At 40.0% G+C, this 14704-nt stretch overlaps 1 protein-coding gene across 2 annotated transcripts in view; it reads left to right on the top strand.

Moving 5' to 3' along the window:
* tasp1 (taspase, threonine aspartase, 1) overlaps positions 1–14704 on the top strand; it is a 109109-nt gene that overhangs the window by 82935 nt on the left and 11470 nt on the right. For both annotated transcript variants that reach the window (XR_009645136.1, XM_060831846.1), the window contains exons 11-12: positions 1183–1293; positions 4872–4945. Coding sequence is in view for 1 of the 2 variants with exons in the window: in XM_060831846.1 (XP_060687829.1) it covers positions 1183–1293; positions 4872–4945 (185 nt within the window). In the remaining variant the exon portion in view is untranslated. The remainder of the gene's footprint in view (positions 1–1182; positions 1294–4871; positions 4946–14704) is intronic.

Here is a 14704-nt window from a genome sequence, read left to right as displayed (position 1 = left end):
CCTGTGGTAATGTCATTTGCTAAGAAAATGAGAAAGCTGGATAAAATAAAGTCAATTATGAATCAAATAAAAGTAAATAAGAAAGATATAGTTTCAAGAGACAGTTTCACCAGTAGCCGTGTGCCCTTTTCAACAAATTGAGTTGAAAACCTAATTCATAAACAGTAACTATGACATTTTTGGAGGTGGACAACATTTTAATTGGCTAGTTCTGATGAGGTAAAGAGAACTGGCTAGGAAAAGTAACTATTCTGATTCAATTCACCTAGTTACGCAAAGTTGAAACGACAAGTGCACTGAAGCACCCTAGGTTAATAACTGTTGTTAATTCAGCTCATTCACAATGTCAATCTCCATAATCCCTTTTCAGCCAATTACTTGTAATCACCCATTCTATTTTAAAACTTAAATGGTTTTGCACATCAACATAATAAAAGCTAAGAATGATAATTAATTATATATTTTTTCTTTTTAAAATACTATTCTGAGAAGTAACAGTTTTGATTTTCATATATTAACCTATGATATTTAAAATTTTTCACAGTTCGGCAGTGTAGGTGAATTTGTTATCGCACTTAAATATACTATCCAGACTTTCCTTTTGTAAGGTGACCATTCATACCATACTGGACCATGGGAACAGGAGTAAGCCATTCAGTCTGCTGTATCATTTGATTAGGTCATGGCAGATGCCACTATCCTGCACTATCTCTCTATCCCTTGGTGTCATCAGCTTCCAGAAATCTTATTGGTTTTTGTCTTGTATCCTGCTAGTTCTTTTTGATGAAGTAATAATTTTGTTAATAAAATCCTTTGAAAGTTGCTAAATAATTGCATGCAAGTCTTACCCATCACTCTTACCATCTAGTTTTCAATGTAACCCTGGAAGTCAATATGTGGAAGGATTCTTTTTCTTGTTCATATTATGCAGGTGCGATGTAGATTGCATAACTATCCACCAATAATGTGATATTTAAGCTAACATGCTGTAATTTAATTCCACTTTTAACCCTGGGCTGTGTATAGGATATTAGCCTTCATTGTGCAAAATAGCTGGAGTGTCAGTTATCTTGAATGTTAGGGAATAAATGCTGTTTTGAAACTGGAAGGCTGATGAAATTTCAAGTTTGAATCACCTACAGGTTTCTGTTAATAAAGGTGTTTTCTTTGGCTCATTTGTAGGTTCACCATTCCTCGCCCATGAAGACACTGTCCTCGGAGGAGTCATTGTTCTTCGCTGCTGCAAATGCTCATTAGAATCCGAATCATCGTTAAACACTCAACCTCTCCTAGGTAAGCAATATAGCAGGAATCTCACTACTTTAGTCTCAGGACGTTCTTTCTTCATGAATCAGTCTGAGTGCATACACACCTGTTCTTTATCAGAGTTAACCAATTGGCACCCCATATCTGGGCTCCTTGACAACTTAAAGAGGTCAGAATGATGCAGTAATCTTTCAAATGAAGTGTCAATTTTTATAAATCATTGCATGGATCAGAGAAGAAGATCACAGCGCATGGATTTTTCAGGCCACAGCAACTATGGGAATGAAGAGACCTGTGAGGACAACCTCCGAGTGTCTCACTGTTATATTGATCAGAGTGATCAAAGAAGTCAGCAATGAGCACGTGACTTCTCCAACTTGGAGTCGGTGCATCAAGAGGATTCTTGACTTTGAAGGATGTGGCAAATTGGAAGTATAACTTCACATGACCACACTGCTTTGCTTAGCGTTCTCCTACATAGTTGTGCTAAGGACAACACGTGTTACAGTGTACCTTATTCTTCTGCATGCTGGTACCTCCCATTCTTGGTCTCCATCTACACTTCTTGTTGCTACGGAAAAGCAGCCAACATCATCAAAGACCCCTCCTTCCCTGGTTATATTCTCTCCCAATCTCTTCTGTCAGGCAAAGGATTAAAAACATATCAACAGGTTCAAGAACAGCTTCTTCCTAACTTTTATTGGACTGCTGAATAGACCTGTCTAATTTCAAATCTAATGTTGACTTTGCTTTTGTGCACTTCCTGTACAGCCATAACCTTGGATGCCTTGTTCGCTCTAAATACCCTATGATCTATGTATCCTTTATATGTTATGATCTGCATGATCTATATATCCTTTATATGTTGTGATCTGTCTGTACTGCACGCAAAATTTGTCATTATACTTAGGTACGTGTGACAATAAATCAAATCATAAAATCAAACCTCACTTCCCCAGTCATTGCTCTCAGGTGCACTCTCAGGCCTCTCAGTCATTCTCCAAAAATGACATCCTCCTCTATTTTCTAGCAATTGTGAAGGTATTCTGTCCTTGCAGTAAAAGAGTGCACCCAACTTAAGAGAGTCAGAGACTTGGGGGTGGTAGGGATTCGGGTATTCCCACCAGTGACTGGTCATACCAGCCATTGGCATTTCGTGTCCACCTCCTCCCTAGGAAAGGAGGTCTTGTTCCTGGAAGCTGTGCATGGCAGCAGTCACCTGCCTCAAGGAATTTTTGTGAGAACTGAGCTTCTCCCTGTAGATGCTCTTTTGACCTGCCTGCTTCCTTTTTAGCTGGATAATATTGTCCATTTATCTGCCCTGTGGAGGGCCATGTCAATAGGGAAAAAGCAGCTAATGCTGCTGGAATTGTCCCTACTAAGCTGGACTGATTTTCTGTTCATACATGGGGTGTGCATGCCACAGGTAAATGGTTCATTTTTTTGCTTGTCCCCCAATTATCTTAAAAGTAGTTAAGATACAGTCATATTCTGTAGGCCTGAAGTCACGAGTTGGCTCGTCAAAGGGAGGATTTGCAAATTTAGTTCTGTAAAGGGCGTTAGTAAAGCAGATAGGTTTTCAAAGCAAATGATAGTTTCAGTAATGTTAATCGTTAAACTAACTTTTAATTCCGATTATGACATTGCCACTGCTCCCTCTAGTGTTGTGTGGCTTCTGTTCATGACCCTCAGCAATGGGTGGAAGATGGAGCTGAATAAGTTGTTCCAGGTGTGCAGAAGGCTCATACCAATGTTCTGCAGGTGAATGAAGTGTAATCCATTTCAAGTGCCTTAGCATAAATTAAAAATCACCTGTCAAGTGGTGAAAGAGCCTTCAGAAAAAAGTACTTTGATCAGCCAACTCTTGATGGCAATGGCTGGATCACTTCAGTGTAACAGATAAAATCCTTCCCAGTTCGTCAATTTCCCTGAAAAAACTCTTGCTGCTGTGCACTCACTTTGGTGATCTTGGCTTCTTAACAAACTTAATGTCTACTAAATAACTCAGCCAACAGATGCAAGGAGAGTGCCTGCTACCCTTTAATCCAGTCCTGAGAAAAGTCTAAAGAGAGTGGGATCAAACCCGGATCCCAACTTGATACCATTTTCTGTAACTTTTCCCACTTAGTCCCATACCAGTCTCTGGTGGCTCTGGAAAGTTTCTCCTTCCATTTCTGAAATGTTTGCTATATTCAGACACTTGAGAAAGAAGATTGAGAGTATTGTCAAGAAAAGAGCTTGTTGATGCCCCAATGGGACTAGTTTATGGTTAGGATTTCTTCTGCTGGATATTTTGCTTGAAAGCACATTCTGAAGATTGGCTATTCCTGTAAAGCTTCATGAAATGTAATTTTGACATTTTGTCATGTGTACTAAAGTACAGTGAAAAGCTTTGTTCATGATCTGCAGTTCAGGCAGATCATACTAAGCAAGGACATACAGATCAAAAAGACTTAGACAGAGGCATACAGGTTACATTGCATAGAGTGTGCACTAAGTGAAATCAATGTTAGCAAGATCAGCATTATTTGAGGCTAGAGTGTCAATTCATCAGTCTAATAACAGCTGGGAAGAAGCTGTTCCTGAACCTGCTGGTGTATATGTTCAGGCTTCTGTACCTTATGCCTGACCGAAGTGTTTGTGGGAGATTGTTACTGGGGTGCGATGGGTCTTTGATGGCAGTCTTTCCAAGGCAGCGAGTCACGTAATTGGAGACCATGGGTGGAAGGTTGGCTTCCGTGAGAGTCTGGGCTGTGTACACCACCTTCTGTAGTTTCTTGGGCAGCATTGTAGTTCTGTATTGGGCAGAGCAGTTATAGAGTCATGTATCGCAAAAACAGACCCTTCTGTCTAACCAGTCCATTCTGAATATAATCCCAAACTGAACTAGTCCCACCTGCCTGCTCCTGGCCGATATCCTTCCAAACCATTCCGATTCATGTACTTATCCAAATGTCATTTAAACGTTGTAATTGTACCAACATCCACCACTTCCTCAGGAAGGTAATTCTACAAATGAACCACCAACTATGTAAAACATTTGCCCCTCATGTCTTGCCATACTAAGCTGAGGATCCAGTTGCAGAGACTGGAGCTGTGAGACCAAGGTCACAGAGTTTTGAGATCAATCCGGAGGGGATAATGCTGTTGAAGCGGGAGCTGTAGTCAATGACCAATTAAAATTGGAAATGTACAAGAGACCTGAATTGGTCAATATTCTTAAAATGAAAATTTATTTTCAGAAAATTTGTGCATCTTTTTTATTTCTAAAGAGTGAACAGAAAATAAAGTGCTAAACCAGATTAGAAATTGGGAAACAAAGACAAATACGCTTGGCTTTAATTCCATGGAAATTCCTTTTTTTCATGAGATGTGATTTTTATAATTAGTCTCCCTTTCATAAAACATTGAAATTTAGATTAGAAAAATCTTCAAACAGATTTGTTTTACAATAACGTCAATGAAATATAAAATTATGACTACTGCTTTAAAATAGCCCCTTTTCAGGTTTGTCACCACTACCAGCCATCTTTTGTTACGGAGTGGCCTATTTCTCTTAATGCATTTACTTTTAATTAACATTATTTTTAAAATTTCTTCCACAGTTGAGTTTTTATGGAGTCATACCACTGAGAGTATGTGTGTTGGGTATATGTCAACTCAAGATGGCAAAGCTAAGGTAAGTCTAAGTCCAACCCAAGTAATTCCAAGCTTAACACTTTTTAGTAAATGTTATCTTTTTAAACATTTTACAGAGCTGTTTCTATTATGCGAAATTGTGCATTTTACAAATGCTAATCCTAGCTATGGATTCTTGAGAGATCACACAGCTGTGAGGAGAATTTTTTTTCCCAATTAACTTAAGAGATCTTGTGCTGGCTGACTTAAACAAACATGTGGGTTTCGTAGAAATGTATATTTTGTGGTAGCTTTGAAGTGTAGAGCATACCCCGAAGATTATTTTCTATTGGTAAATCATAAATAGTTCAGATCCCACACTTCTTTTGACAGCAGTACTTGTTTTAGGTTTTCAAAGAAGATCTCTAACCTCGACATTTCATTCTTTCATACACTTGAAAGCAACAAAGTGAAGACTTTTGTGTTTGAACCTCAAAGCATACAGAGTATATCTCAAAAAGATAGAGTCTTGATTTATATTAGAACATCACAGTTCACACAGAATAAAACTGTTGCTCAGTAACAGGTGACACTGGGACATTAAAAGCATGGTAAGTTGGCTGCTTGCTGAGCGGCTTCTCTTCCATTCTTTGACATCTGGTGTACATTGTTTCCATATTGCCCACAAATTCTGCAGCTGGTATTGTTGAAGGCCTGACAGACGCAGCTGCTCTTCTCACTTCAATTTTAAATTACGCTTTTGACCTTCCTTTACAAGACTAATCCCTCTTCACCACCCCCACTTCGAATCCATGGCCACAAATGTTTTTCAGCACAAATACTCAGGATGGAGAAGGGGAGGGGGGGGAGGAATAGTTGACGAGCTTGATCAAAAAATATCAGGAAAGGTGGCATATTAGTATTTGCCATTTTAAATTTGATTTAACAAGCATTGCCTGATTGGGGTAAACATCTTAAACCGCAATATAACATGTTGATCTTTTGAGAAGATTATTTCTGTTTTTATTTTCCCCCTGTTATTATCTCTCCCAATTATTTCTAGGATATCAGCTTTCTCCAGTTGACCTGAAGGTAAACCGTTCAGTGTATGAAAGCTGGAATTTCTTTTTCTAACCTCTTTAATGACTGAGAAATTATTTAATGAGGGAAGTAGTCTGACACTGTTTATTCTTGGTTTTTTTTAATGGGGCTGAACAGTGAACATTTCATACTGCCTTTTGAGATAATGTTATATTTTAATTTTGATTATCATTGCTTCAACTGGAATGTGAAACCTAAAGGATTTATGTTGGTACAACAGATACATTGCTGCTTGTCTTTCAGAACAAACAAAAAGACATTTCAGTTTCATTTGTCAGTCAAATATTACTGGGCTAAGAAATACTTAATCTTGTTCCTTTTTGAACAGCTCATTCTTTTCAAAATAAAAACTTGCATTCATAGTTTACTTGAAAAAATTATTAAAGGATGTAATTTTCAGTGTTAAGGCAGGATATCATGTAAACCCTTACTGAAAAGAAGAAAGCTAAAGTTAGGCATCTCTCAATGTTCTGTATGTTTTAAATCATGTATTTTACATAAAATAGATAAGTTCTTCAGAAAAGCAGATTTCGCTGTTCATTTTCTCAAATTTTGGATAAGCCATATGATTGTACAGTATATATCAGTCCTGAAAACAAAGATATGAACGGATCAGATTCCTGTTTCTGAACACTACTTGGAACTTGCCCTGTGAGCATAGATGTGCACAAATGGCAGTCAAACATGCAACTTGAAGCACTGTCAAAGCATCCTAAGGAATTGAAACATCTTTTGTCATTTAACTAGTTTTTATGGTTCATGGTAGATTATGTAACGTTGATTTCAGCTTTCAAATAAGCAGTTATTACAACACTGCAATGGCCATTTGGTAAATTGAGTCATTGTTAACCTGATCAAAGTTAATGTTGATCTTGAATTTTGAAGCAGCAACAATGGCAGGATTATCAGTTACCAGGATAAACCCAACCTCAAATTCTCAGTGCTTCTATAAATTAGCCATTTCAATGTTTAGTGTTTATGAGCATTGTCTATTGATGGTCTCCTAATGAAGGAAATTCACCATCATTCTATGGAAAAAGCAGTATATTGGATGTTCACTTTATTCCAACGTCGTCTTCATGGTAAAGAGGTTGTGGTGTACGTAGCTTGGAGGAAGACCAGCGAGGAAGTGTGGACGTCCTTTTTGTTAATGGACTGCAAGATTCTACCAAGAACAGATGAAACTTCTGTCAACATAATTGGAAGTGCCCAATCCTATAATTGGTCGGTATTTTCTTGGTTCTTAGGAAGCCAATTCAGATGATTTCATATTGCACCACCAGGATTTGACACCAGGAAGGCATTACCTTCGCAGCTGCTGCAATCTTGATGCTGTTTCAATAGTTTTAAAATTTAGAGGCACTTGAAATTTCTTGCCAGGCTCTGGGTCAGACAATTGTTGAATTCTTACAGGCAAGCCAGAGGTGATTTTCAAATAACAGGACATTGCGCTTTATTGCAGATTTGATCAGTATAAAATATGTTTCTTAAAAGTATTATTCAGTTCCAGGTAGCTCTCCATTATGTTACCCAAGTTGCTGTTTTTCATATGTGTGTCTGAAATTAGTGTTGATTGGCATCTGATTGCAACTTTGTTCTACCCAGAAGTGATTACGTGGAAAAAAAGTTTTGTAATGTTCGGAAACACAGGAGAAACATAAAGTCATAGAGATGTACAGCACAGAAACAGACCCTTTGGTCCAATTCTTCCATGCTGACCAGATAACCCAACTGAGTCCCACCCGCTAGCACCTGGCCAATATCCCTCCAAACCCTTCCTATTCATATACACATCCAGATGCCTTTTAAATATTGCAATTGTGCTAGCCTCCACAACTTCCTCTGGCAGCTCATTCCATATACGTGCACCACCCTCTGTGTAAAAAAGATGCCCCTTAGGTCTCTTTTATGTCTTTCCCCTCTTGCCCTGAACCTATGCCCTCTAGTCTGGACTCTCCCACCCCAGGGAAAAGACTTTGTCTATTTATCCTATCCATGCCCCTCATGATTTTATAAGCCTCTATAAGGTCACCCCTCAGCCTCCGACGCTCCAGGGCAAACAGCCCCAGGCTATTCAACCTCTTCCTGTAGCTCAACTCCTCCAATCCTGGCAACCTCTTTGTAATTTTTTTCTGAACCCTTTCAAGTTTCACAGCATATTTCCTAGTATTATTTTATGTTGTTTCGCCAGTATCCTGTACAGTCCTGAGTGATTTGTTTTGATCGTTTCTTAAAACATTTTTCGGATTTCCATTTGAGTTGAACCAACTTGCTTAGTGAGGTCTCAGAGAACCCTCCATGTGATAGAGTTGTGTTGTTCATGTTGCTTGACTTGCAGAGACAGGAGTCAGTTCTCCTATTCAGTGTGAACATGGCTGATCTATGACTTAACTCCACTTACCTCCCTTTGACCCACATCAGTTAAATTTTTGTTAACCAAAGCATTCATTACTCATACCCAAGAGAATCAATCAATCCAGTGTCAATTGGTGGTTGCAGAAAGGAGTTGTGAACATAGGAGGTACGCTTAGTAAGTTTGCAGATTACACCAAAATTGAAGGTTAGTGCACAGTGAAGAAGGTTACCTCAGATAACAACAGGATCTTAATCAGGTGGCCAATGGGCTGAGAAGTGGCAGATGGTATTTAATTTAGATGTGAGGTTCTGCATTTTGAAAAGGCAGATCAGGGTATGACTTATACATTTGATAGTAAGGTGTTGTGGTTCTGTTCGCCGAGCTGGAAGTTTTTGTTGCAAACGTTTCATCCCCTGGCTAGGAGACATCATCAGTGCTCTGGAGCCTCCTGCGAAGCGCTTCTTTGATGTTTCTTCCGGTATTTATAGTGGTCTGTCCTTGCCGCTTCCGGCTGTCAGTTTCAGCTGTCCGCTGCAGTGGTTGGTATATTGGGTCCAGGTCAATGTGTTTGTTGATGGAGTTTGTGGATGAATGCCATGCCTCTAGGAATTCCCTGGCTGTTCTCTGTCTGGCTTGCCCTATGATAGTAGTGTTTTCCCAGTCGAATTCATGTTGCTTGTTGTCTGAGTGTGTGGCTACTAGGGATAGCTGGTCGTTTCGTGGCTAGTTGATGTTCATGTATGCGGATTGTTAGCTGTCTTCCTGTTTGTCCTATATAGTGTTTTGTGCAGTCCTTGCATGGTATTTTGTAAACTACATTAGTTTTGCTCATGTTGGGTATTGGCTCCTTTGTTCTAGTAAGTTGTCTGAGCGTGGCTGTTGGTTTGTGTGCCGTTATGAGTCCTAAGGGTCGCAGTAGTCTGGCTGTCAGTTCTGAAACGCTCCTGATGTATGGTAGTGTGGCTAGTCCTTTTGGTTGTGGCATGTCCTCGTTCCGTGGTCTATCTCTTAGGCATCTGTTGATAAAGTTGCGCGGGTATCCGTTTTTGGCGAATACCTTGTATAGGTGTTCCTCTTCCTCTTTTCGCAGTTCTGGTGTACTGCAGTGTTGTGTAGCTCTTTTGAATAGTGTCCTGATGCAGCTTCGTTTGTGTGTGTTGGGATGGTTACTTTCATAGTTTAGAAAAAATGGCCAAACTAACACACAAAAAAGAGGACACTACAACACACACCTGGGTTAAAAACATCTCCCACAGACAGCTCACAGACATGGAAAGAACTATACTGGCCAAGGGACTCAACTACAACCACAGGGATGCCAAGACAGCAGACTTCCTAGCAGCACTAGAATGCACACTCAGGAACAATGGACTGACTGAAGAGACACAACAAACAGTGAGACAAACGGTCGTACCTATGATGATAAGAAAAAGATAAACACATAACCTCAATACCAAGGAGAGGGAAGCACTGAAAGCACTAAGAAATGATAAGAACATAATCATACTACCAGCAGATAAAGGCAGAATGACGGTCATCCTAGATAAATCAGATTACATCAAAAAAGCACAACACCTACTAGCAGACACCAACACCGACCAAATGAAGGATTCTGACCCCACACCACAACTCAGCGATAGAATAAATAACACATGAAGGAATCTACAAATAAACGGACAGATAACCAAAGCTGACCTACGAAGAATGAAACCGGAAAGTAACAACACCCCCAGATTCTACGGACTACCCAAAGTACACAAACCAGACATCCCACTCAGACCCATAGTATCACTACCAGGGACACCAGCATACAAACTGGCCAAAGAACTACAACAGAAACTGAAACAATTGGTCAGCGGATCCAAACACTCCATACAATCAACACAGGAATTCTTGGACATCATCAGGAATACACACATAGACAAAGAAGAAACCATGATCTCATTCGACGTGACGGCACTGTTCACTTCGATTGACAAAACCCTAGCCAGAGAAACAATAGCCAACCTACTGGACATACAGAACAGAAAACAGGAGGCAGAACCTATCAACAAGGACGGCATACTTAAACTACTGGACTTGTGCCTCACTACACACTTTACATTCGACAATCAGATATACGAACAAATCAACAGAACACCCATGGGATCACCAATCTCGGGACTCATAGCAGAGGCAGTTATGCAAAGGTTAGAACAAACAGCCCTACCACAAATTCAACCCAAACTCTGGGTCAGATATGTCGATGACACGTTTGTAATCATCAAAAACACGGAAATAGAAAAAACACACCGGATCATCAACGCCACACTCACAGGAATCCGATTCACGAGAGAAGAAGAAAAGGATAGCCAACTCCCATTCCTAGACGTGATAGTACAGAGAACACCGAACGGAGAATTCACCACAAGGGTACACAGGAAAACAACACACACAGGCCAAGTCCTAAACTATGAAAGTAACCACCCCAACACACACAAACGAAGCTGCATCAGGACACTATTCAAAAGAGCTACACAACACTGCAGTACACCAGAACTGCGAAAAGAGGAAGAGGAACACCTATACAAGGTATTCGCCAAAAACGGATACCCGCGCAACTTTATCAACAGATGCCTAAGAGATAGACCACGGAACGAGGACATGCCACAACCAAAAGGACTAGCCACACTACCATACATCAGGAGCGTTTCAGAACTGACAGCCAGACTACTGCGACCCTTAGGACTCATAACGGCACACAAACCAACAGCCACGCTCAGACAACTTACTAGAACAAAGGAGCCAATACCCAACATGAGCAAAACTAATGTAGTTTACAAAATACCATGCAAGGACTGCACAAAACACTATATAGGACAAACAGGAAGACAGCTAACAATCCGCATACATGAACATCAACTAGCCACGAAACGACCAGCTATCCCTAGTAGCCACACACTCAGACAACAAGCAACATGAATTCGACTGGGAAAACACTACTATCATAGGGCAAGCCAGACAGAGAACAGCCAGGGAATTCCTAGAGGCATGGCATTCATCCACAAACTCCATCAACAAACACATTGACCTGGACCCAATATACCAACCACTGCAGCGGACAGCTGAAACTGACAGCCGGAAGCGGCAAGGACAGACCACTATAAATACCGGAAGAAACATCAAAGAAGCGCTTCGCAGGAGGCTCCAGAGCACTGATGATGTCTCCTAGCCAGGGGATGAAACGTTTGCAACAAAAACTTCCAGCTCGGCGAACAGAACCACAACAACGAGCACCCGAGCTACAAATCTTCGCACAAACCTTGATAGTAAGGTCCTGGGGCAGTGTTGCTGAGCAAAGAGACCTTGGAGTAGAGGTTCATAATTCCCTGAAGTGGAGCCCCAGCTAGCTAGGATAGTGAAGAAGGCATTTGGTGTGCTTGCCTTTATTGGTTAGTGCATTAAATATAGGACTCGGGAGGTCATGTTGCAGCTGTACTGGACATTGGTTAAGCAACTTTTGGAATTCTGCATGCTTTCTGGTCACCCTGCTGTAGGAAGGATGTTGTGAAACTTGAAAGGGTGCAGAAAAGATTTACAAGAATATTGCCAGGGTTGGGAGAGTTTGAGCTATAGGGAGATGCTGAATAGGCTGGGGCTATCTTCCCTGGAGTGTTGGAGGCTGAGGAGTGACCTTTCTAAAGGTTTATAAAATTGAGGGTCATGGATATGGTGAAAAGCCAAGGACTTTTCCCCAGGGTGGGGGAGTCCGAATCTAGAGGGCATAGGTTTAAAGTGAAAGGGGAAAGACTTAAAAGCAACTTAAGGGGCAACGTTTTCAAACAAAGGGTGATGTCTGTCTGTAATGAGCTGCCAGGGGAAGTGGTAGAGGCTGGTACAATTACAATGTTTAATAGGCATCTGGATGGGTATATGAATAGAAAGCGTTTAGAGGGATATGGACCAAATGCTGGCAAATGGGTCTTGATTAATTTCGGATATCTGGTCAGCATAGATGAGTTGGATCGAAGGGTCTGTTTCCATGTTGTACTTCTCTATGATTCTATCACTCACTATAAATGTTTTCATAATTTCATTTCTGAAAAGTATTTCTCCAATATTTAGACTCTGTCCTAGTTTTATCCCGATGCAGCATAAATTGTTTCTCTATTTATCTTATATATACACCCTTAATATCTTAATATTTAGTCCAACACTCCTTAGCCTCTTAAATTCCAGGCAATCCAACCTAGTTTGTGTAATCTGTCTGGATGGCTTGACCATTATTGTCAAGTTTTTTAAAATCTATGCTCATTCTGTCCAAGGTCTCATTAATCCAGTCTAACTTGTGATGCCCAGAATTGCTTGTATTACAAGATGGTGATTTTGTTTTTTGAATAACCCATATCTTGGAGTTATGCCTGTCTCAGTTTTTTCTTTTGAGGTGTACCAATTCACAGGCTTCATAGAAATATAGACATTTGCAGAATAGAAGGTGACCATTACATCCAGTCTATTGTAGGAACTGGGAGTAAGAATAGGCTGTTAATTTCTTTGAGTCTGCATCACCATTCAATTTGATTATGGCTGATCCTCTTATCTTAGTGCTAGATTTCCGCTTTCTCACTGTACCCCTTGATGTCTCCGAAAACTAAACTGTTATCTACCTTTTTTTTTGAGGGTATTGAGTGACTTGTTCTCCACAGCTATTAGGGTCGAGAGTTCCATGGGTTCACTACCCTTAAAATGGAAACCAAATTTCCTCGTCCCAGTTCTAAATGGTCTGCTCCATATTTTGAGACTGTCTCCCCTTGTTCTAGACGCCCCAATCAAAATCTAAATGCACCACTTCCTCTGGGTCCCCCCGATTATTCTAATAGTTATAGCCTTGAAAAGCACTACTAGATTTGTTAAGCATGATTTACCTTTCATAAACCCACACTAGGTTTGTCCAATCCTGCTGATGCTTTCCAAATGTTCTGTTACTTGATCTTTTATAACAGATGTTTTCCCATTACTGTTTGGCGAACCGTGTTAGAGTCTACAAAATTTTGAAAGATGACCACTGATGTATCTAATATTTCCAGGGCCACTTCTTTATTCTAGGATGTCAGTTATGCATATCTGTAGGTCAGGCTGTGGTGATTTGTCTGTCTTAAATCCCATTAATTTCTCTCGTATCATTTTCTTCCAAATACTGACACTCCTTCAATTCTACCTTCTCATTAGACTATTGGCTCCCTAAAATTTCTGGGAAGTTATTTTGTCTTTTGTGATGAAAGAGCCAAAGTAATCAGTTCTTCTTCCAATTATTTGTTTCTCCATTCTAATTTCCTCAGCTTTTGATGGTAAGGTACATTTGCCTTTCCAAATTTTTTTTCTTCTTATACTTATAGAAACTTTTAAGGTCACTTTCTATATTCCCTGCAATTTTATTCATACTATATTTTGCTCCTCTTGATTCAACTTTTTGTGAATCCTGAAATGCTCCCAATCCTCAGGATTGCTACTTTTCTGCCATTTTTATGTATTCTTTGGATCCTGTCCCTACGTCGTCAATTAATATTGCTATTGAATGCATGACCCAATACATGTTCAAGCTGACAGGAAAGAATTCACCAACCAAACTAAGCCCACTTTCAAGCTGTTGGACATACCCAGAAACTATAAGGTGCCAAACCAAGAACATTTTAAATGTGATAGGTTGTTTCTGCATCCTCATATGCTGTCCGGTTTGATTTATTTTGCTTACATATCAACATTGTTTTGGGTTTCCATTCTGGTTGAAACAGTTTGCTTACTGATGTCTTAAGTAATGCTGTTTGGTAGTGCCACTGGCCTGTATTTTCACTGAGTCAGGATGACTTGATGAGAAAGTCCCTTTATTGGGATCTCCAACCCTATTTCCAGAGTTTTCTGGAATTCACATCTCCTAATCTTTATGCACTTTTGTGTGGAACCTTAGACTTACTCACTCCAAGCTTAAAACTTAACAAAGTTACATTTTAATTCTCCAACTTTTGACTTCTACTTAGAGTTGCATTGTTTACATAGCTCATCCAGTTAAATTTCTGGTCAGTGCTAACTCAAAGATGTTAATAGTGAGGGATTCAGCAATACTAAGGCTATTGAATGTCAAGAGTCGATAGTTGGATTCTGTACTCGTGAAGATGGGAATATCCTGGCATGTATGTCACAACTATTACTTAACACTTAACAGTCCAAACCTGGATGTTGTCGTGCTACGTATGAATGTGAGCTGCTTCCTTATGAGGAGTCATGAAAGATGCTGAACATTGTGGTGTCATCACCCAATAACCCCACTTCTGAACTTATGATGGAAGGAAGATCATTGGAGTAGCTGAAGATGGTTGGGCCTTGAAC

The sequence above is a fragment of the Hemiscyllium ocellatum genome, chromosome 10, assembly GCF_020745735.1.
Source record: "Hemiscyllium ocellatum isolate sHemOce1 chromosome 10, sHemOce1.pat.X.cur, whole genome shotgun sequence".
Classification (NCBI taxonomy): domain Eukaryota; kingdom Metazoa; phylum Chordata; class Chondrichthyes; order Orectolobiformes; family Hemiscylliidae; genus Hemiscyllium; species Hemiscyllium ocellatum.
Note: the sequence above shows the minus strand (reverse complement) of the source record. Positions and strands in the feature narration are given on the sequence as shown.